This window comes from Rhinoderma darwinii, chromosome 13 (assembly GCF_050947455.1).
Source record: "Rhinoderma darwinii isolate aRhiDar2 chromosome 13, aRhiDar2.hap1, whole genome shotgun sequence".
Taxonomy (NCBI): Eukaryota; Metazoa; Chordata; class Amphibia; order Anura; family Rhinodermatidae; genus Rhinoderma; species Rhinoderma darwinii.
The window spans coordinates 63,518,928-63,540,335 of NC_134699.1; the positions used below are offsets into that span (position 1 = coordinate 63,518,928).

Sequence of the window (21,408 nt, forward strand, 5' to 3'; positions counted from 1 at the left end):
TCCCCCTAGTGGCGGCTGCCAGAAGTCTTTGTAGGAGATTAGCCTGGAGTCCAGGAGTAGGTAAAGCTCTGTTCTAAAGATGAGGGAATTTCCCAAAATAAATTTGCCACAAATCGCAAGTGCCCGATTGCCGTCTGGCTCTCTGATGTCTTCTAGGACTATATCGAAGTTGGATACAGTCCTCGAAGACTTCAAAGGGTTAAACACCCAATGGGGGCACTTGCGATTGCACCCATAAAGTTAAAAAAATATTCTTTGCCTCCAGTCTTCCGTAGCGTCTCATTTCTGCCAGCCTCCTTAGATGACGTTGTGTTGTCCCATGTGACAGCTGCCATCTGTGATGTTAAAAAAAGTCATCTCAGGAGGTCGGCAGGGACGCATCGCTACGGGAAACCAGGGGAGGTGGGGAGTATGGCATTTTTGCGGATTCGTGCGCACAAATCCAAACAGTTTCTGTTTTTAGGGGATCTAAAAATTTGGGGAAATTGGAACCGAATTCGATTTGTGACCAACAAGTTCACGCATCTCGACTCTGTTCACATCACGTCGGAGGCTTCATTAGGAGCCTCCGTTGCCGATACGGTCTAAAGCGGCAGGAAAAATAGAGTTAGTTTCCAGATAAAACGCCGTAAACCATGATGGAAACCTGACGGTGCCCGCTAAAGTCAATGGGTTCCGGCGGACGCCATAGGAAGCGTCTCTCACAGCACGCTACACCCATGTGCTAGTCTGAACAAGGTCTACAAATTATTCAGCTCGGACGCCATTGGTGTCAGTCTTGCGACAAGTCCAGCACTTTTTTCCCCCAATGTTCTGCTCCTATGACATATACATGTACACTGGTATATACCTCTATGTAGGTGCACACATGTATTCTAAAAATCCATATTTTACATACACAATATCTGTATACACATGTAATAAATATTACGATAGTACAGCTCGATATCCAAAGTGGAGCGACGTGCAGTGTCGTATAGCAAATACATATCACATGATAAAACAAAGCACAAAGAAGTACAAAAACACAAAACCGTCACACAGTGGTGCAAATTACAGTCAAGGGTCATTCACTGTGGGCAGCCATCTTGGTTCAAGGAAAGCTCCGCCTCCCTGATGCCTTAGAACTGGTTTATAGGAGTCAGAGTCACATGACCAGTCTTGGCTCTCCTGAATGGCTTAAAGGGATGAGAGGGGAGGAGACTATGTGACAAGATACTTTCCGAATCCCTGATAGGCCCTTCAGAGCCAGTTCCAGAACCTATGATTTGATAAAAACCTCTTAGGGACACACATATCACATCTACATAGATGACGAGGGTCTTCTCGGCCCAAAGGACCTGCCAGGCATTGTGTACCTTCCCCTCTGTGAAACAGTTTTTACCAAATATATATATATACAAAAAGGCAAAAAACATGGCCGCTGGCAGTGAGGTTTCTATTGATGTCGCTTGGCCAATGAGAATGAAGCACTTGTGGGCAGCCATTTTGAAAGCTCCACCTTGGATAGGAAGTAGAGGGTTACATGATGGAGCAGGTGAATCCGCAGCACTCCTTTAGGAGTGTTAGTCTTGTTTTTGTGACGTAGGGACTGGAGGTTTGTTGGGCGCGAGACGTGACTTTAGCCGTCTTTTCCTTCCTGCGGACTGAAGAAATCATTGTTATCCCTCAGTAACAGACATTTTTTTTAATTATTTTTTTTTTTATAACAGGAACGGACTATAAATGTACAAAAGTCATCACAAATAATAACGCAAAATATCCCATTTACTGCTAAAATGCTGGAAAATCGCGTGACCCCCGGACTCCATTATAGAAAGTAACTCATCAATGGGAAAGACTCACCGGCCTTCTTCAAGTAACTTTTAGAGAGTTTACTCTGCAGAAAATCAGCCATTTCTTTGTCCTCCTCACGTTCCCTAAGAAAAGATCAGACGCATATTATTATATATGTATACCTTGTATATAGTGATTAGGAGCACGCTGGTATAACCTGGGTATCTTCTGTATATAATTATATATGTACAGCTGGTGTAAGTTATACATCTTCTTGTGTATAGTAATATGGAGCATGCTGGTATAACCTGGGTATCTTCTGTATATAATTATATATGTACAGCTGGTATAAGTTATACATCTTCTTGTGTATAGTAATATGGAGCATGCTGGTATAACCTGGGTATCTTCTATATATAATTATATGTGTACAGCTGGTATAAGTTATACATCTACTTGTATATAGTGATATGGAGCATGCTGGTATAACCTGGGTATCTTCTGTATATAATTATATATGTACAGCTGGTATAAGTTATACATCTTCTTGTATATAGTGATATGGAGCATGCTGGTATAACCTGGGTATCTTCTATATATAATTATATATGTACAGCTGGTATAAGTTATACATCTTCTTGTATATAGTGATATGCGGCATGCTGGTATAACCTGGGTATATTCTGTATATAATTATATATGTATGGCTGGTATAAGTTATACATCTTCTTGTATATAGTGATATGGAGCATGCTGGTATAACCTGGGTATATTCTGTATATAATTATATATGTACAGCTGGTATAAGTTATACATCTTCTTGTATACAGTGATATGCAGCATGCTGGTATAACCTGGGTATCTTCTATATATAATTATATATGTACAGCTGGTATAAGTTATACATCTTCTTGTATATAGTGATATGCGGCATGCTGGTATAACCTGGGTATCTTCTATATATAATTATATATGTACAGCTGGTATAAGTTATACATCTTCTTGTATATAGTGATATGCGGCATGCTGGTATAACCTGGGTATCTTCTATATATAATTATATATGTACAGCTGGTATAAGTTATACATCTTCTTGTATATAGTGATCTGGAAGCATGCTGGTATAACCTGGGTATCTTCTGTATATAATTATATATGTATGGCTGGTATAAGTTATACATCTTCTTGTATATAGTGATATGGAGCATGCTGGTATAACCTGGGTATCTTCTGTATATAATTATATATGTATGGCTGGTATAAGTTATACATCTTCTTGTATATAGTGATATGGAGCATGCTGGTATAACCTGGGTATATTCTGTATATAATTATATATGTACAGCTGGTATAAGTTATACATCTTCTTGTATATAGTGATATGCGGCATGCTGGTATAACCTGGGTATCTTCTATATATAATTATATATGTACAGCTGGTATAAGTTATACATCTTCTTGTATATAGTGATATGGAGCATGCTGGTATAACCTGGGTATCTTCTGTATATAATTATATATGTATGGCTGGTATAAGTTATACATCTTCTTGTATATAGTGATATGGAGCATGCTGGTATAACCTGGGTATCTTCTGTATAGAATTATATATGTACAGCTGGTATAAGTTATACATCTTCTTGTATATAGTGACATGGAGCATGCTGGTATAACCTGGAAATATTCTGTATATAATTATATATGTACAGCTGGTATAAGTTATACATCTTCTTGTATATAGTGATATGGGGCATGCTGGTATAACCTGGGTATCTTCTGTATATAATTATATAGGTACAGCTGGTATAAGTTATACATCTTCTTGTATATAGTGATATGGAGCATGCTGGTATAACCTGGGTATCTTCTGTATATAATTATATAGGTACAGCTGGTGTAAGTTATACATATTCTTGTATATAGTGATATGGAGCATGCTGGTATAACCTGGGTATCTTCTGTATATAATTATATAGGTACAGCTGGTGTAAGTTATACATATTCTTGTATATAGTGATTTGGAGCATGCTGGTATAACCTGGGTATCTTCTGTATATAATTATATATGTACAGCTGGTATAAGTTATACATCTTCTTGTGTATAGTAATATGGAGCATGCTGGTATAACCTGGGTATCTTCTATATATAATTATATATGTACAGCTGGTATAAGTTATACATCTTCTTGTATATAGTGATTAGGAGCATGCTGGTATAACCTGGGTATCTTCTGTATATAATTATATATGTACAGCTGGTATAAGTTATACATCTTCTTGTATATAGTGATATGGAGCATGCTGGTATAACCTGGGTATCTTCTGTATATAATGATATATGTACAGCTGGTATAAGTTATACATCTTCTTGTAGATAGTGATATGGAGCATGCTGGTATAACCTGGGTATCTTCTGTATATAATTATATATGTATGGCTGGTATAAGTTATACATCTTCTTGTATATAGTGATATGGAGCATGCTGGTATAACCTGGGTATATTCTGTATATAATTATATATGTACGGCTGGTATAAGTTATACATCTTCTTGTATATAGTGATATGGAGCATGCTGGTATAACCTGGGTATCTTCTGTATATAATTATATATGTATGGCTGGTATAAGTTAGACATCTTCTTGTATATAGTGATATGGAGCATGCTGGTATAACCTGGGTATCTTCTGTATATAATTATATATGTACGGCTGGTATAAGTTATACATCTTCTTGTATATAGTGACATGGAGCATGCTGGTATAACCTGGAAATATTCTGTATATAATTATATATGTACAGCTGGTATAAGTTATACATCTTCTTGTATATAGTGATATGGGGCATGCTGGTATAACCTGGGTATCTTCTGTATATAATTATATAGGTACAGCTGGTATAAGTTATACATATTCTTGTATATAGTGATATGGAGCATGCTGGTATAACCTGGGTATCTTCTGTATATAATTATATAGGTACAGCTGGTGTAAGTTATACATATTCTTGTATATAGTGATATGGAGCATGCTGGTATAACCTGGGTATCTTCTGTATATAATTATATATTTACAGCTGGTATAAGTTATACATATTCTTGTATATAGTGATATGGAGCATGCTGGTATAACCTGGGTATCATCTGTATATAATTATATATGTACAGCTAGTATAAGTTATACATCTTCTTGTGTATAGTGATATGCGGCATGCTGGTATAACCTGGGTATATTCTGTATATAATTATATATGTATGGCTGGTATAAGTTATACATCTTCTTGTATATAGTGATATGGAGCATGCTGGTATAACCTGGGTATATTCTGTATATAATTATATATGTACAGCTGGTATAAGTTATACATCTTCTTGTATATAGTGATATGGATCATGCTGGTATAGCCTGGGTATCTTCTGTATATAATTATATATGTACAGCTGGTATAAGTTATACTTCTTATATATAGTGATATGGAGCATGCTGGTATAACCTGGGTATCTTCTGTATATAATTATATATGTACAGCTGGTATAAGTTATACATCTTCTTGTATATAGTGATATGGAGCATGCTGGTATAACCTGGGTATATTCTGTATAAAATTATATATGTACAGCTGGTATAAGTTATACATCTTCTTGTATATAGTGATATGGAGCATGCCGGTATAACCTGGGTATATTCTGTATATAATTATATATGTACAGCTGGTATAAGTTATACATCTTCTTGTATATAGTGATAAGGAGCATGCTGGTATAACCTGGGTATCTTGTGTATATAATTATATATGTACAGCTGGTATAAGTTATACATCTTCTTGTATATAGTGATATGGCGCATGCTGGTATAACCTGGGTATCTTCTGTATATAATTATATATGTACAGCTGGTATAAGTTATACATCTTCTTGTATATAGTGATATGGAACATGCTGGTATAACCTGGGCTTTAATAATCTAAAATTGAGCGTTGGATAGAAGGACAGTTACCGTAACCTCTCAAACTCCACGTCATCTACTAGGAAATCCCGGGTCTCCACCAGTTTATGGATACGTTGTAAGATATCCTCTTCCTTCTGACGGTCTTCCAGGGTTTTTTCTTTATCTAACGTACAAAACAAAAATTTGTTGTTTTTTTTGTTTTTTCTCTACAGAACTTTTGGCGTTCTATTTTGTTTCTTTTAACAAAAACTTTATTCATACTTTAAATATTACAAAAATAAAAAATACATTACAATAGCTTAAAAATGCGCTTAAATATTTCCCATAGACCCCCAAAGGGAAAAAGTACATAGTAGAGAGAGAAAAAAAGATATTCTATTTTGTTTCTATTGGTAGTCACCCAGCTTTCCCAGAATCAGATACAGCTTCACACAAAAGGACATCTAAAGTTTGCTGAATCTTGTAGTGCCACTTTGCAGGGGAGCTGCCCATTTCGGGCACATTTATTACTGGCACCGGTGGAATTACCGGGTTTGGAGACCAATATCTGAAGATCTTTCTTGAGTGGAGTAATTTCTTGACACAGCTGAAAATCATCCATCCTACAAACACCCAAAAACACACAGAAAAATGAAAAGATTGTAATGATTAATTAGCTGAAACAATGTATATATATATATATATATTGCTCAGCAGGGGGCGACAAAGAGCACAAGCACAAAAAGCTCCGCCCAAAGTGAAGAAAATATGAAACCTCTTCTCTGTCCTGATGCATGACGGGAGAGACATTCAGGACCATAATAAAAGAATTTATCAAAACGTAAGTTATAAAATATCATTGTAATATAATTTCGGGATGTTTACTGCGCCATTTACGTTAATATTAACTGTAAATTAAACTGCCCTTTAAGTCGTGAACCAGCAAGTCAAAGTTAATTTAAGTAGATATTAATCCTTTCAAGCAAAATCACTTAGCATTACGTCTTATTGAAGGTATTTATCATGATGCATTATGACGTAATAGTATGTCCAGGTGATGGTGCGGGCACAGAAGCTATGCCAGCTGTGATTAACAGCCAGGCTACTGCTATAAGAGCCAGCGTCAGAGAAAACTATGATACTGGCCCTTATATGTTGCAGTGAATAGCGAGCGCAACATCTAAGGAGTTGAATAAATGTAGGGGGTTCCCATTGGCACCGCGTGACACAATCGCAAGGTGCCGATGGGTTACCACAAATAATTTAAGGCTTTGTCCAAGATTTGTATAGCATGGCTGCTTTCTTATAAAGACAGCGCCACACCTGTCCACAGGTTGTGTGTGGTATTGCAACTCCGCTCCATTTAAATAAATAAAGCGAAACTGCAATACCTCTCACAACCTGTGGACAGGGGTGGCGCTGTTAATGGAAAAAGCAGTCATGTTTTTCTAATCCTGGACAACCCCTTTAATAATGTTGGCATTGCAGGTTTGGGTTACTCTCTTTGCTGTCAATGGGACGTCCCCGCACGCATCTCCCTAACCAGTCTAGTGACCCGCTAATAAGACTGGACAGGCCTTCACTGCGCGGCATCCTGACCGTTGCCAGGCAACCAGTGGAGTGGGGCGAGCGGTGACTCATAGCTCGGTGACTCACACCTGCTGTTCATACCCGCTAAGACGATGCCCGTTTAACCCCTTCTATGCCAACACATCTCTACTATCTGCAGGGAAGACGGACCCCCCCCCCCCCCCTCGAATCCATCAGCAATGTAACACTACACAAGTCTTATAAAATTGGTCTGTTGTAGTCGGGCTAGGGTCCTATGAGGACAGAATCTGCACAGATGTAGCAGAGCTGAGTTTGTCATTGCGATATCAGATCAATATAGGTTATCTATGGTTTTCCATAGTGCAAAAATAGAATGACACATTTAGCTCTGCTACATCTGAAAATAGCTTAAGGCCCCTCCATAACCGCAACATGACATAAATATTGTCTTATTCTATTCCGATGTCTTGGGATAAGAAGGGTTTGTCACTTGGAGATAGTTTTTTTTTTTTTTTTTGCCTTCGATGGTGTTGAGGCGCACTACTGAGCCCAGCGGGCATGTTGCGTTGGGGGCACAGCTCTAGGACAGACTGTACTCACATGTAGCGCAGCTCAGACTCCCTCCTGACCAGAATCTCCCGGATCCTTTCTATCTTGAACAGCTCGTCTTCAATATCATCCACTGTAGTTGTGGAATCGGCCATGGATATAACATCGTCACCTGAGGAAAAAGGGGAAAATAAGAACTATGTGATGTGCTGGGCCTTGGCACATACCAAAGAAATTCATTAAATACTGCATGCCCATTTTGTGCCCACATCTGTAACAAAGCCCGGTCTCCCTCATTGATAAACTTGGCAACTTAAGAGAAGGGACATCGTGGGGAACCTGAAAAGCGTCTGACGCTGCGCAATGCGAATTCCCCTTATTTAGTACGCGCCCTCAAACTGCGGCATTAAAATCTAATAGTGTATATGACCCCCTTCATCACACCCCAAAATAGATGCAGACCCCTCAACTAACCCCCCAGAACAGACCCCTAAATACAGATCCCGACCAGACCCCTAAATAAATACAGATCCCGACCAGACCCCTAAATAAATACAGACCCCAGACCAGACCCCTAAATACAGATCCCGACCAGACCCCTAAATAAACACAGACCCCAGACCAGACCCCTAAATACAGATCCCGACCAGACCCCTAAATAAATACAGACCCCAGACCGGACCCCTAAATAATTACAGACCCCTTAACAAAGGCAGACCCCTAAATAAATCCTGGCCCCAGACAAGACCCCCTAAATAAATACAGACCCCTGACCAGCAGATACTCACCTCCTCGGTGTCCGTACGTTGTCTGCAGCGGCGCCTGTTTGGTCTTTTCCGGTAAAGTTGGCAAATAGTTGCAGACTGACAATGTTATATAACAATATACGTCCTCCCACCGTTCTATCCACTACAGGCTCCCATCATCATCCTGATTCATGAACAGAATACCGGCCCTACAGTGAAGACTGACACACAGGCAGAATGTCTCTGGAAAGCTAGGGGTGACCTCTGCCAGCACTTTAATGGCTACATCTGGCCTGCATCTGTTCTCTACGTAGAAACCCAGAAAATACTCAGAAAGGAATTAAAAATCCACGAGAGAACACCTCAGAGGTGGATATTTCCAGGTAAAATATATATATTTTTAAAGGGGAAACGTTTTAAAAACCTGACAGAATACCCATCCTCCATATGAACGTTCACATAACGGAGCAGGTTTTAGTGCACATAACGGAGCAGGCTTTAGTGCACATAACGGAGCAGGCTTTGGTGCACATAACAGAGCAGGCTTTAGTGCACATAACGGAGCAGGCTTTAGTGCACATAAGGGTATGTGCACACACACTAATTACGTCCGTAATTGACGGACGTATTTCGGCCGCGAGTCCCGGACCGAACACAGTGCAGGAAGCCGGGCTCCTAGCATCATACTTATGTACGACGCTAGGAGTCCCTGCCTCGCTGCAGGACAACTGTCACGTAGTATAATCATGTTTTCAGTACGGGACAGTTGTCCGGCAGCGAGGCAGGGACTCCTAGCGTCGTACATAAGTATGATGCTAGGAGCCCGGCTCCCTGCACTGTGTTCGGTCCGGGACTCGCGGCCGAAATACGTCCGTCAATTACGGACGTAATTAGTGTGTGTGCACATACCCTAACGGAGCAGGTTTTAGTGCACATAACGGAGCAGGTTTTAGTGCACATAACGGAGCAGGTTTTAGTGCACATAACGGAGCAGGTTTTAGTGCACATAATGGAGTAGGATTTTGTGCACATAACGGAGCAGGTTTTAGTGCACATAATGGAGTAGGATTTTGTGCATTCTGTTCTGCTCGACAACCATTATTTCTATAGAAGCGTCACGGCCACCGCTCTCGTATCTTCCATTTCTAAGGTTATTGAGGTGGAACCATCCATTACGTTCAGATCGATGTTTCCTATATAAAACCTCCTGGCAGCCAATCAGCAGGTGCCCGGTCCAGACCAGTGATGGGAAGAAAAACTCTGACAGTAAGATGTGGAAACAGAACATTATTGATCTTGTCGTCTGCATTAAAATAACCCTACATGGCGTGCGGCTCGGCTTTCACAGATTTGTAAATACAGCTGTACTTGAGTTACATTTTGGTTTATACTCCAGTCACATCCAGAGCTGCATTCACAATTCTGCACAATCCATTGCCAAACCACTTAGATCCCCATAATGATCTGTTCTTTGCAGCAGTGCATTGTAAGGGTATGTGCACACACACTAATTACGTCCGTAATTGACGGACGTATTTCGGCCGCAAGTACCGGACCGACCACAGTGCAGAGAGCCGGGCTCCTAGCATCATACTTATGTACGATGCTAGGAGTCCCTGCCTCTCCGTGGAACTACTGTCCCGTACTGAAAACATGATTACAGTACGGGACAGTTGTCCTGCAGAGAGGCAGGGACTCCTAGCATCGTACATAACTATGATGCTAGGAGCCCGGCTCTCTGCACTGTGTTCGGTTCGGGACTTGCGGCCGAAATATGTCCGTCAATTACGGACGTAATTAGTGTGTGTGCACATATCCTAAGGGATATAACTTTCTATAGCAGACTTCCGTACAGAGGCAGGAGTAAACACTACATCTCCCACAACGCACCACAGCAGACACTGAACGAGCGGTGAGCTTACAGTTTGAAAGTTCACATCATGAATTGTACTCCAGGCACATCCGGAGATGCATTCAGAATACTGCTTACACCCTAACTGCTTGGCTAAGACCTGCGAGTGTCATCTGTACAGACACCGAACTACTAGGATAATCAGAGAAATGTAAGATCCTGCTGCGTGGGGGCTAACAGGAAGCCAAGAGAATTTTAAATGCAGCTCTGGATGTGATTGGAGTATAATGTAACTCATTGTAATAGAGATTGATACATTTGTTCTGGGCACCTGGGTGTCATCTGACTTATAAAGTGGACATCAGTCTGACCCAGCACAGTTATAAATGATGACCGCTGACATATCGGATGACTGACTGGACTTGCTGATGGTCTGAACGGCTGTCATAACAGATATGAGTGATCTCTGGAGGGAGTGGGTGTCAGTATGTACTGACACTTTCTTCAGCACTCGATGGACCATGAGAAAACAAGCAGCTCGCAGGCTCCATGAGGCGTTCAGTAAATGTGGGCGAGGATATGCCATGTTCACTGCCCACATCTTTATTGTGACAGCTGATGTGACCACACGGAGCTGGAGTGTACCCCCGCAAGTATTGCCAGCTCCCTGTACCCCCGCAAGTATCGCCAGCTCCCTGTACCCCCGCAAGTATCGCCAGCAGCTCCCTGTACCCCCGCAAGTATCGCCAGCTCCCTGTACCCCCGGAGCCTTCATTACTTGTTTCCTTAGCCTGCTCTGCGGCGTATACTCACGTTTATATGGAGTCCTCCAGTGACTTCTAGCACTTTCCAGGGGCAATGTACTGCTTAGCCGGTGTATCTAAGCCTATCGTGTGTGATACTGTCTGCTATACTTGTGTATCCAAGCCTTTCATGTGTGATACTGTCTGCTGAGCTGGTGTATCTAATCCCATCGTCTGTAATAATGTCTCCTGAGCTGTGTATCTAAGCCTATCGTGTGATACTCTCTACTATACTTGTGTATCCAAGCCTTTCATGTGTGATACTGTCTGCTGAGCTGGTGTATCTAATCCTATCATGTGTAATACGGTCTCCTGAGCTGTGTATCTAAGCCTATTATGTGTAATTTTGTATGCTAAGCTGTATCTAAGCCTTTCATGTGTGATACTGTCTCGTGAGCTGGTGTATCTAAGCCTTTCGTGTGATACTGTCTCTTGAACTGGTGTATCTAAGCCTTTCATGTGTGATACTGTCTATTGATCCGATGTATATAATCCTATGGTGTGATACTGTCTGCTGAACTAGTGTATCTAAGCCTCCCCTGTGTGATATGGTCTCTGAGTACAATAGTTAGATACTATAGGACGGGATACTCGGGCTGCTTTACAATTCTGTCCTTGTGTTCTCCCTCATTCATGGAGACGGCACGTGACCCGGGGGGGGGGGGAATTTATGAATGGAGAGTTGAGCAGAGCTGAGGAGCTGCATCCTAAATATATCACTGTGTAAAGACCGTGCCATTCAATGCCCATATGTGCCAGCCTGATGCCCGGTCCAGTAATGAATGGTTGATGCATCATTAGTGTCACATATAGCGACTGTTTTCCATGACTAGTGTAAGGACCCTATAGGGGACGTGCTAGGATTGGATGGGACTATACGTGAAGGTTCTCCCTACCTGAGGCTTGCTCGGTGGGTTTCCACACGGTAGATTCCAGCGATCCGTACTGCTTCGATGATCTGCGTTCCTTCTCCATTGTCAATCCAGCGTGATCTATAGGTGCAGGTAGAGGTCCCCCGACCGGAGCATCCCTGCAAGAGAAAGAACTACATGGCAGAGGGACCCGACGGACGAGGAGGAGGGGGATCCAGCTCCGACACTTACTTGGCTGCTCCCAAACCATTGGAGATTTATCAGCTGGGAGATTCTGGGATGCGGAGGACCAGACTGCTGTGTCTGCTCCCTCTAGTGGTTGGTCCTTGCATCTGCAATCTGTCTGCAGGATGGCAATGAAAGGTTAATAAAGCTTTACTATTGTACGATTAAAAATTCCGCCACTTTCTAATATACTTTGTGTTTCAATTCCTCACCATTTTCTTAATCTCCGCTTGCTGTCGGTGAATGAATTTATTTTTATTCACGCGTGATTTCCATCACGTACATGTAGGTAATAATGATGGAAGGGGTTAATAATCGAACAATTTTACAGGTAAATAGCAGTTTAACTCACCAAACCACGCGGCCATTAACAATGTATTTAAAAACCGCGCCACATCCGTATCTCAGCCGCTGTGTGATATCGTAGCCTAAGGTTTATCAATCGCAGTACCGTCTGAATACCCCCAAATAGAACTATGCTGGTAGGTTCAGGTGCAACCATGGAAACGGTCTTGTTTACTTCAAGAAGTTGAAAACCCATACTGCTCACCTTTCCATTCACCGACAGCAAGCACAGATCTTGAAAATGGTGAGGAATTTAAACACGGGGGATTTTAAAAAGGCTGGCGTTTCGTACACCAGTCTTAGACTGAACTGCGCCTAATTCGTTAAAAAACGCACACCTCTTAATAAATTTGGCGCATTTTTGCCTAACTGCACCAGAAATGCAAGTCTGCGCCTGCTACGAGCGCGTGTAGATTTGCCCTATTATTTTCGCCAATTTTGTAGCAGGAGGCTACGCTCTCGCCCACTGAACCCTGCCCAGTTAAGAAATGTCAAACTGGAAACCATAATTTGCGACTTTACACAAGAGTGGCACAAAGCCATTAATAAATCCCCCCCATAATACCGACTGTCTGTTCTGCCACGTCTGTCCCAAGCGGGAGACCCCCTTATATGATGTCCGTAAAGGGAAAGCCCTTTAAATCACTGTCATGCCCCGCCCCCAGGTCCTGCACTGAAGTGTTCTTTTAAGGGGGTCTCCAGTTATGTCTCTAAAGCCTCATGTAAGACTCCCAGTCTGCCATTAATTCAGTGAAGGTGTCATCAAAAAAATGGAGCAAACAGGGACAGTGCATTGTGATGGAGTCTGGGTGACCTTGTGACTAGACTAAATGATAGCTCCATAGTTTGTATAAATGGTTGCAGTAAAGCTATGAGAAGAGGTCGGACTAGAACTGACTGGCAGGAAGAAAATACAGCACATTGTCTCCTACTTTTATAGCTAGAATAACTTTATTAGGGTATCACACCGGTCATTATGTACAAATGTGTAAGGTCCTGGAAAACAGCACATTATATCTCAGCTTCCTGGATTCCCTTGAAGGGTTTTAATATCGCACATTTCTTCATTTCCAAGTGAGTTTTGTGAATTGCTGTTTACTGTTCGCCAGAAACCGACCTGCAACTTTTACTAAAAATGTTAATAACATTGTCTCAGTAAATAAATCTTTATGGGACTGAACCCCCCCCCCCACCCCCGCATAACATGCCGTAACCTCAAGATATGAACTGCCTTGCTTAATGTTATTACACCGCCAACTGAACAGTGCCCCCCACTGGCCACATCACAGAAAACTATTCATGATGTTATATATAAGCAGCTGCAATTATTCCATGGTAACGGCACCACCTGCTGGTCACTGAGTGTAATTGCAAGGTTTTCTTTATAAAAAGTGCCCTCTAATAAATCTAATAACTTTACTCTAAAAATGAGCAGTCTCCTATTTCAAATGCAATGGTGGAGACAATAACAGGGAGGGAGCATCGTGCTCAAGATCCCCTTCTATTAATGCTAGGGCTACATGGCGACTTAAACCGCCACAAAGGCTGTATGGCCATAGATCGCTGGGTTACCCTGAATGAGTGAATGTGGACACGTTGTGAACCCGCAGTTTGTAGCGCGGCCCCATCCATATAGCCCTAGTCTAAAGGACATGGACCTACCACATTACAGGGCCCTCAGATGCACCCCTTAAAGGGGTTGTCTTATGATGCTCCTCTTGGGACCCTCCACTACGACTCTGAACCTCATTTGTTTACATATCTCCAGTTTACTACGATGGCCGCCTCTTCCCTGCAAACCGGAAAAACGTGACTCATTCTTGGCTTTTGTGGCGTCCAAGCAGTCGGATAAAACATTTATGGCAGAAAGCATAGAGTAGTGCATGTATTGTACACAGGGTAAGCATGCAAGGGCCACATATGGCCCCTAGGAGACCACCACTGATCTAAACTTAGCAAGATAAAGAAATGTTTTGGGTGGAGTTACCCTTTAATTATACCTATGACCTTTGCTTCAAACACTACATGACTATTCAGTGACTTAGGACTGTGACAACGTCAGTCATTATCAGTAGAGTTGTGTTTATAGCGTGAATCCCATGCCCGAGGGGTTGTCTAAGATTAGAAAAACATGTCTGCTTTCTTCCAGAAACAGCGCCACACCTGCCCACAGGTTGTGTCTGGTATTGCAGCTCAGCTCCATTCAAGTGAACATACAAACTGGACAGGTGTGGCACGGTTTTTGGAAGAAAGCAGCCATTTTATTCGAATCCAGGTAAACACGAAGGCCGGGTTCCCACATAGCGTAAACGCTGCCGAATTTCCGCAACAGAATTCTCTGTGGGAACTTTGCAGCATTTACAGTAGCAGCAAAGTGAATGAGATTCAGAAAATCTTATGCCCATGCTGCAGGGAAAAAAAACTCAGCGTATACGCTAATAAATTGACCTGTGGTGCGGAATTTAATTATGCGTTTTTGTGGATATTCCGTTGCGAGTTTTCCCCCATTGAATTCAATGGGGATGCAAAACCCGCAACCGAAAGCAAAGTGTAGTGACTTTTGCAGCGTATTGGCAGAGATTACACCGCAAAAACAAAAAACGCAACTACGGAGAATAAAATAATAAAAACACCCTCCTCGTTCCTGTAATCCAGCCCCCTGGGATGACGGTGCATCCCATGTGACTGCCGCTGCAGCCAATCACAGGCTGCAGTGGTCACATGGACTGCAGCATCATCCAAGGAGGCTGGACTGGACTGCGATGGAGGGGCGTGTCGCCATAACAACGACCTATGTATGTATGTGCGGTTTTTTCCGCAGCGGAAATTCCGTCCGAAAAAAATGCAACACAGTGTGGTACGGTCTTGCTACCAAGATCTCCAAGAATCATAAGGGATCGTTGAGGCTCACTGCAACTAATCATTTTTGTGGGGGTCCTCGGGATAGAAAATAGCAGCTCTCCACCCTGGCTAATAGAGAGTGGTCCTGCATGAGGCCTCCCTCTTTATTATTATTTTTTTTTGCTTTAGTTAATATAGCACCCACATATCTGTTTTGGTCATGTGACATTTTATTAAAGGTTATAACTAAAGTAAAAAAAAAAAAAAACCCCTAATGAAAGATGTTAGTAATGGATAAAGCTGAGCCAGTAGAGGGCACCATCTCAAAACCACCTGGGTGGCGATCACGCTCCCTAATCTTTTATCATCTCTTCAAAGAATCGGAGGCAAAACGGTTTAGTACGGTCCACAAAAAACACGAAGCATGTAATAAAATATTATATATTATCCATATTCATAAAGAGACATAATACATTAGAGAATGTTCTGAAGGTCCACAATTCCGCAAATCATGCACTTGACAATCGGCTACCATTTTTTGCCGTCGTCTTTCATGGCTTTAACCAGCCAGTCTCTCTCCTGGTCATCGTCAGAGTCGCTCATGTCACTGTTGTCGGCAGCCAGGAGCCGCGAATAGTTAATTTTCTTGATGTGGGGGAGTCTGGGATGGACCAACAAGAACAAAGAGATCCAGAGCAGCAGAGTTACGCTACACGCTTGGAACAGTATCGGGAGGCCGAAACTGCTGATGATGAAGCCACTGGCGAAGCTACCCAGGCTGGCGCCGCAGTCATGTGACAGGCAGTGCAGAACCAACTGAAGAGACCTCTCCGTGCCTGGCGTGGCCACGTCGTTGGTTTGGGCATTCACAGCCCAGATAAGGGCTCCATTGCTGAAGGCACTCAAAATCTGAATGGGCAACACGGCCCAAGATGTCCATAAGAACGAGTAATATACCATCTGCACCGCCAAACAACCAAGGCCAATGACTACTGTCCATTTGAGCGTAACGGTCCTCAAAAATTTACCCCTGTAAAAGTGGAGAATGACTTCGGAGAAGAGGGCAAGGGCGACGGAGATTCCCATGTAGAGCTCAGTGCTGCCCACGTCCTGCATCTGCCAAAATAAAAAATTGTGAGCGGTGGACCATATGGCGCCTGTCAAAAAGACTGTGATGGACAGCAAGATGACTCGGCCGTCACTTCCGATGAGACCCAGGGCTTTGATGGTCTTGTTGGCATGTTCCGTTTTCTTGGAGACATGTATAGGATACAAAGTGCCAAGAAACACAGTGATGACCATAAACGCAGAGTAGCCATAAAAATGAAGATAGATTCTGGGTATATTTGGGGTCAGGAAGCAATTGAGATTGTCTATCAGAAACACGATGGCACAGGACCCAGTGCAAGCCCCCATGTGACTCCAAATCCAAACTTTACCATGCCGGTCAGTGGCATCTACAAAGTCGAGATACTCATAAAGGCTGTCATCTGTGGTCCACTTCAATGGGGCCGTGAAGACGGACCAGACCATTACCATGACCAACACAACCAGGAATATCTTATGTTCATTATCCAGAAGATGTTCCAGGACCGGTAACCCTATGAGGACCTCTCTGACTTTTTTCTTATGAACAGAATGGTTGGATGGTTTAGGTTTCGGAGATGGTACAGGAGGAGGTCCAGAACCAACATCGGAGAGCGGAGAAGTGATACCCATAACTTTATGGCTGGTCAATTTGTCCCTCAACTTTTCCGACGTTTGTTTGGTAACTGGTTTAGGCCCTTTCGGATGTGTAGTGTTGGTTTCAAGAGGTGGGGTAGGGGTGGAAATGACTAACGTCATGTCTATGATGTCCATGTTCTCAATGGTTGTGGCTTCCATAGTCGAATTCTCTACTGGATTATTGCTGCCATGTCCTGTAGACATGACCGGCGCCAGTTGAGGTGTTGGAGATCCTCCAGGCACCAGAAAACTTGTATTGTCCTCAGGCCCAAACAGCTCAAGATCCATAGCACCTGGGGTGGTCAACTTCTCCTTCCAAGGAAGACTAACATTACAGTATCTTAAGACCATATCTCTTTCCAACGGAGGAAAGAACGTGAAGGCTAAGCCGGCTCCGGCCGACAGCAACAGAGAGGTTGTGATGAGAACCCGTCTCTTACTGTTCGTTTTGGCCATGTAAGAGCAAAGAGGTGCCCAAAAAACATGGATCATGTGTTTCAGGCCTATTATAATGCCCACCAGAGGAGGGCTCAGTCCGAGGTATCGGAAGAAGATGGTTAAGAAAGGGATAAGGCAGAACTTTCCAATGCCGTGGAAGAAGTGGAACAAGCTGGCAATAGTCAGAGCCTTGCTGACGTCCCATTGCTTGGTGACGCTCATGTCTTCGGCTGGGAAGAGCCACCTCCGGGAGACCTGTGAACACACAACGGCATGAAGGTTATATAAAGTACATCGGTCTGTATAAACCTACCATAATCACAGCTCATATATAGGACGGCAGCTCTTTAGGTCTGGGCTACACATAGGGACACGTCCATGACGTTAGTGCTGCATATAAGATTTGATATTACACACACTGGTCTTCCAGACACCAGCTCAGAGTGGTCACACGTGTATGCCAATGTTTTATAGCAAAAATCGATTCTAGACCATAATAAATTTCCACGACGATCACAATTTCCAAAGTCTTATTACAAGATTAAAAGGGTTTTCTGCCTTGGACAATCCCGACTTGTTAGAAGTTCCATTGACAATAAGCTGGTCGCAAAGTCTCCTCCAGCTGGGACCCCCTAGCGATCAGCTGTGATTTGTGGTGAAACCTGGCAGTAAGTGCTCAATGTGCAGCACCACCACAGGGGAAATTAAATATTACACAGTCCCCATTCATATCAATGTGTCCGGATAGAGACACAGAGAGATCCCCACCTCGCATGGACGGCCAATCATTTGTAGTGCATTTCCCCCCAAAGGGGCCACGACTTCTGAGGTTATGACCGAAGGGTAGAGAAGCCGGACCCACGGCCATTAGCTGAACGATATGCCGGCTTCTTTTTAGAAGGGTTCATCTTCATGAGACAACACCTTCTAAAGGATTTGTCCGACTACCCTTTAAATATGGGAGCCACCATGGCAATCTGCCGTCGACCATGGGTCCGGTTTGCCATGGCCTGGCAGGCGTTTCCCCTGTAGTGAACACTCTGGCTCGTAGAATGGGGCCGTCTTGATGGAAAAACCCCTTTAAACGTTGCACGGCTTTCATAAATATGTGGCACTTTCTGCCTCACGTTACGATCACTCTGTATAGAACTCAGTGTGGGCTGTCATGCGGCAGATATAGCGCGATTTCCACGTGCAGGGAAAACGTTACGCAATGCAAGCGGCTCCTCTGCTCACACCCCAATAGGGCCACACAGCTGATGCGGACATGTACATTTCTGAGCCTCGCTGGGCGTGCGATATATTCTACTTACTTTTCAAGAAAGAGTCACCCCACTGCTCCACGATCGGCATCTTTACAAAAAATGCCCGTCTGTCAAGATAAGAAAATGGTCAGGATAACGCCTCGTGCTTTGCAGCGAGTGCCTTGACAGGGTGTGAGTGTTTGTTCTTAGCAGCAGGACATAACTTCCGGGTGTGATAATGAGCTCGCCCGGCCGGCTGGGTGACCCCGCCAGAACGTATGAGTGAAATCTATTTACCTGAAAAGCCACGTGATTGGCTGGCACGTGAGACACTTTCTTCTATACTGCCGGTTCTGGCTAAGACCCTGGCTAGCCGTGGGGTACACTACTATAGCACGCCCGCTGCACGTACCGCACCCTAAAAAGGTTTTCTCGCCATAATCATTGATGGCAGATTGATTGGATTTGCCATGAATATCTTGATCAGTGGGGTGGGGGGTTGGGGTCGGATAGCTGGGATCTCCACCAATGCGCAGGATTAAGGAGTCATAGTGGTCGGTCAAGTACAGCGACCCCTACAGCTGGGGCGTGCCGTTACTTTCTGATCGGTGGGGATCAGACTTCCAGAACCCCCACCAATCCTAAGATTGAAGGGACGGCAGCGCCGCGCCCTCTTAAAAAAAGCTTTCCTCTGCACGCTTGAATGGAGCGGTGTTGCGTTTCCCTACAAATGTGACGGGGAAAATCAAGGGGCCACAAGGCTAGTTCTCAGGATAGGTGGGGGTCCTGGCAGTCGGACCCCCACCGATCACAACGTAATGGTACATAGTAGACATATGCAGTCACGTTTTGTAATAGGGAATCATTTAATAAAAATAAATAAATTCATTTAAAAAAAATAAATATATATATATATATAAAAATACACAAAAAAATCAGTGCATTTAGGGTCTCAGGGGGTCAGATCAACGCCTCCAATGCTGATCGTAGGAGCCCCCGTCCAGAGAGATATCCTGGACGTAGCAAGTGACTTGCTGATCATGGGGGTCCAACCGCTAAGCTAGTCCCCCACCGTTTTCCAAATCCCCCCTCACGCAGTGCTCCGGCCGTCTACTGCAACTCCATTCACTTGAGCCCAAAAAACGTCAAAGGGGCCTCGGCCCCTCTGCTGTAATGATCAATTGGGTTAAGCCCCCCGCTGATCAGAAAGTGACGGCAAACCCTAGAGATATGCTGTCCCTTTTCTACACCCAGAATACCAACCTATAGAACCCTTCCTTCAAAGAGAGACGCTAGGGGCCCAGCGGGCCGTCCTTATAGACAATACTTATAGACGTATTATCAGACAATCAGGTTGACATCCAATGGGCAATTTAAAGGGGCGTCTGATTAGACAACCCCTATTAGGGGCACCGCAGCGATACCAGCTAATCTGGGGGGGTCATCACGTGCGTTCAGATTTTACTAGGGGACCCCTCTAACAAGAAACGGTTGTCAAAGCCAGATCTCCCCCCTATAAGATTACAATCGTCAATCCAAAAAATGCATTCTGGTCTCCAAGACCAATAGGGTTAACGGCTCTACCTGGCCGACATACTACACTGCAGTCTGGACAGGTTGAGCAGGTTGTAGTGCCTCGTTTTACAAGCTGCACGAACAGGGAAAACGCCGCCTGCACGCAGATATAAGTGAACTTGTCCGTCCCAGATAACAGTGGCCCCAGGGAGGAGGAAGAGACGTGAAGGCGCAAGTTATTCCTTAAAAAAACAAACTTCCGGCAATGTTTTCCACAGTCCTGCTTGCTGTCAGTGTGTGGAATAATTCCGGAAGATTTGGTGCAGAAATGTTGCAGTGTATTTCTATCGATTTGCATGGAAGGTGCAGTCAAAAATGGGGTCACTGACGCATTGGGGTGACCAGCTGATGGACTATGCACAGATGACATACATATATATATATATATATATATATATACACCAATGCAATAGAATACATCTCTATCCTGACTGCAGCAGCTATAATGTTATCATGATGACGTCATTACACGACAAATATATATCAATCAGTGTTGCATAGAGACAGACTGACCCGATTCTGCTGTTAGGATGACACAGGGCTCCCCTCCTCCGGACCAGGAAGGGTGTCCCGGACAGAAGACAACCATAGAAGCCTCCACATCTCCGGTCAGGACACAGTTACACCTGCAGTCTGCCCCCGCCTTCCTCACCTGCCAAAGGTGGCGGACACGTCACCGGCCTACAACCTGCAGCTACCGCCCCTAACCACGCCCACCAGCAGGTGTCGCTGCTCATACACCTGACATGCAATAGATGACACCGTCACCTGGATACGGGATAAAGCAGAAGGATCATAGAGGTCTGAGAGAAGATAGACAAGACACAGAGAGCGCTGCAAGAGCTACCGCTATCTAGCGGTCACACAGCTAATGGACATACGGTGAAGTACAACAAGTTAGATGGTAAGAGAAATCAGGGATACAATGAAAACTATGAACC

At 43.6% G+C, this 21,408-nt stretch overlaps 3 protein-coding genes across 8 annotated transcripts in view; 1 reads left to right on the forward strand and 2 right to left on the reverse strand.

Annotated features, from left to right (window-relative positions):
* Positions 1-857: 857 nt before the first annotated feature.
* On the reverse strand, positions 858-21,191 carry LOC142666647 (bMERB domain-containing protein 1-like). 3 transcript variants are annotated; one of them, XM_075846789.1, is made up of 8 exons: positions 21,120-21,191; positions 12,306-12,417; positions 12,099-12,232; positions 7,853-7,973; positions 6,251-6,324; positions 5,771-5,885; positions 1,846-1,919; positions 858-1,646 (listed from the first exon to the last, which is right to left on the reverse strand). In XM_075846789.1, the coding sequence occupies exons 3-8, from the start codon at positions 12,175-12,177 to the stop codon at positions 1,522-1,524; spliced, it is 588 nt and encodes a 195-aa protein (XP_075702904.1). In that variant the 5' UTR covers positions 12,178-12,232; positions 12,306-12,417; positions 21,120-21,191; the 3' UTR covers positions 858-1,521. The 3 variants fall into 3 exon arrangements, with proteins under 3 accessions (XP_075702904.1, XP_075702903.1, XP_075702905.1); XM_075846788.1 differs by lacking the exon at positions 21,120-21,191 and adding an exon at positions 20,981-21,066; XM_075846790.1 differs by lacking the exons at positions 12,306-12,417; positions 21,120-21,191 and having other exon boundaries at positions 12,099-12,294.
* MFSD6L (major facilitator superfamily domain containing 6 like) lies at positions 15,698-21,200 on the reverse strand. Of its 2 annotated transcripts, none has more exons than XM_075846781.1 (2): positions 21,120-21,200; positions 15,698-17,903 (listed from the first exon to the last, which is right to left on the reverse strand). In XM_075846781.1, exon 2 carries the CDS (start codon positions 17,868-17,870, stop codon positions 16,014-16,016), a length of 1,857 nt encoding a protein of 618 aa, XP_075702896.1. In that variant the 5' UTR covers positions 17,871-17,903; positions 21,120-21,200; the 3' UTR covers positions 15,698-16,013. The 2 variants fall into 2 exon arrangements, with proteins under 2 accessions (XP_075702896.1, XP_075702895.1); XM_075846780.1 differs by lacking the exon at positions 21,120-21,200 and adding an exon at positions 20,981-21,068.
* Positions 21,004-21,408, forward strand: part of NTN1 (netrin 1) — a 250,838-nt gene continuing 250,433 nt past the window's right edge. For 2 of the 3 annotated variants that reach the window (XM_075846782.1, XM_075846784.1), the window contains exon 1: positions 21,006-21,371. The gene's annotated coding sequence lies outside the window, so the exon portion shown is untranslated. Of the gene's footprint in view, positions 21,372-21,408 lie in introns of all 3 variants that reach the window. The other variant, XM_075846787.1, reaches the window with a different exon arrangement.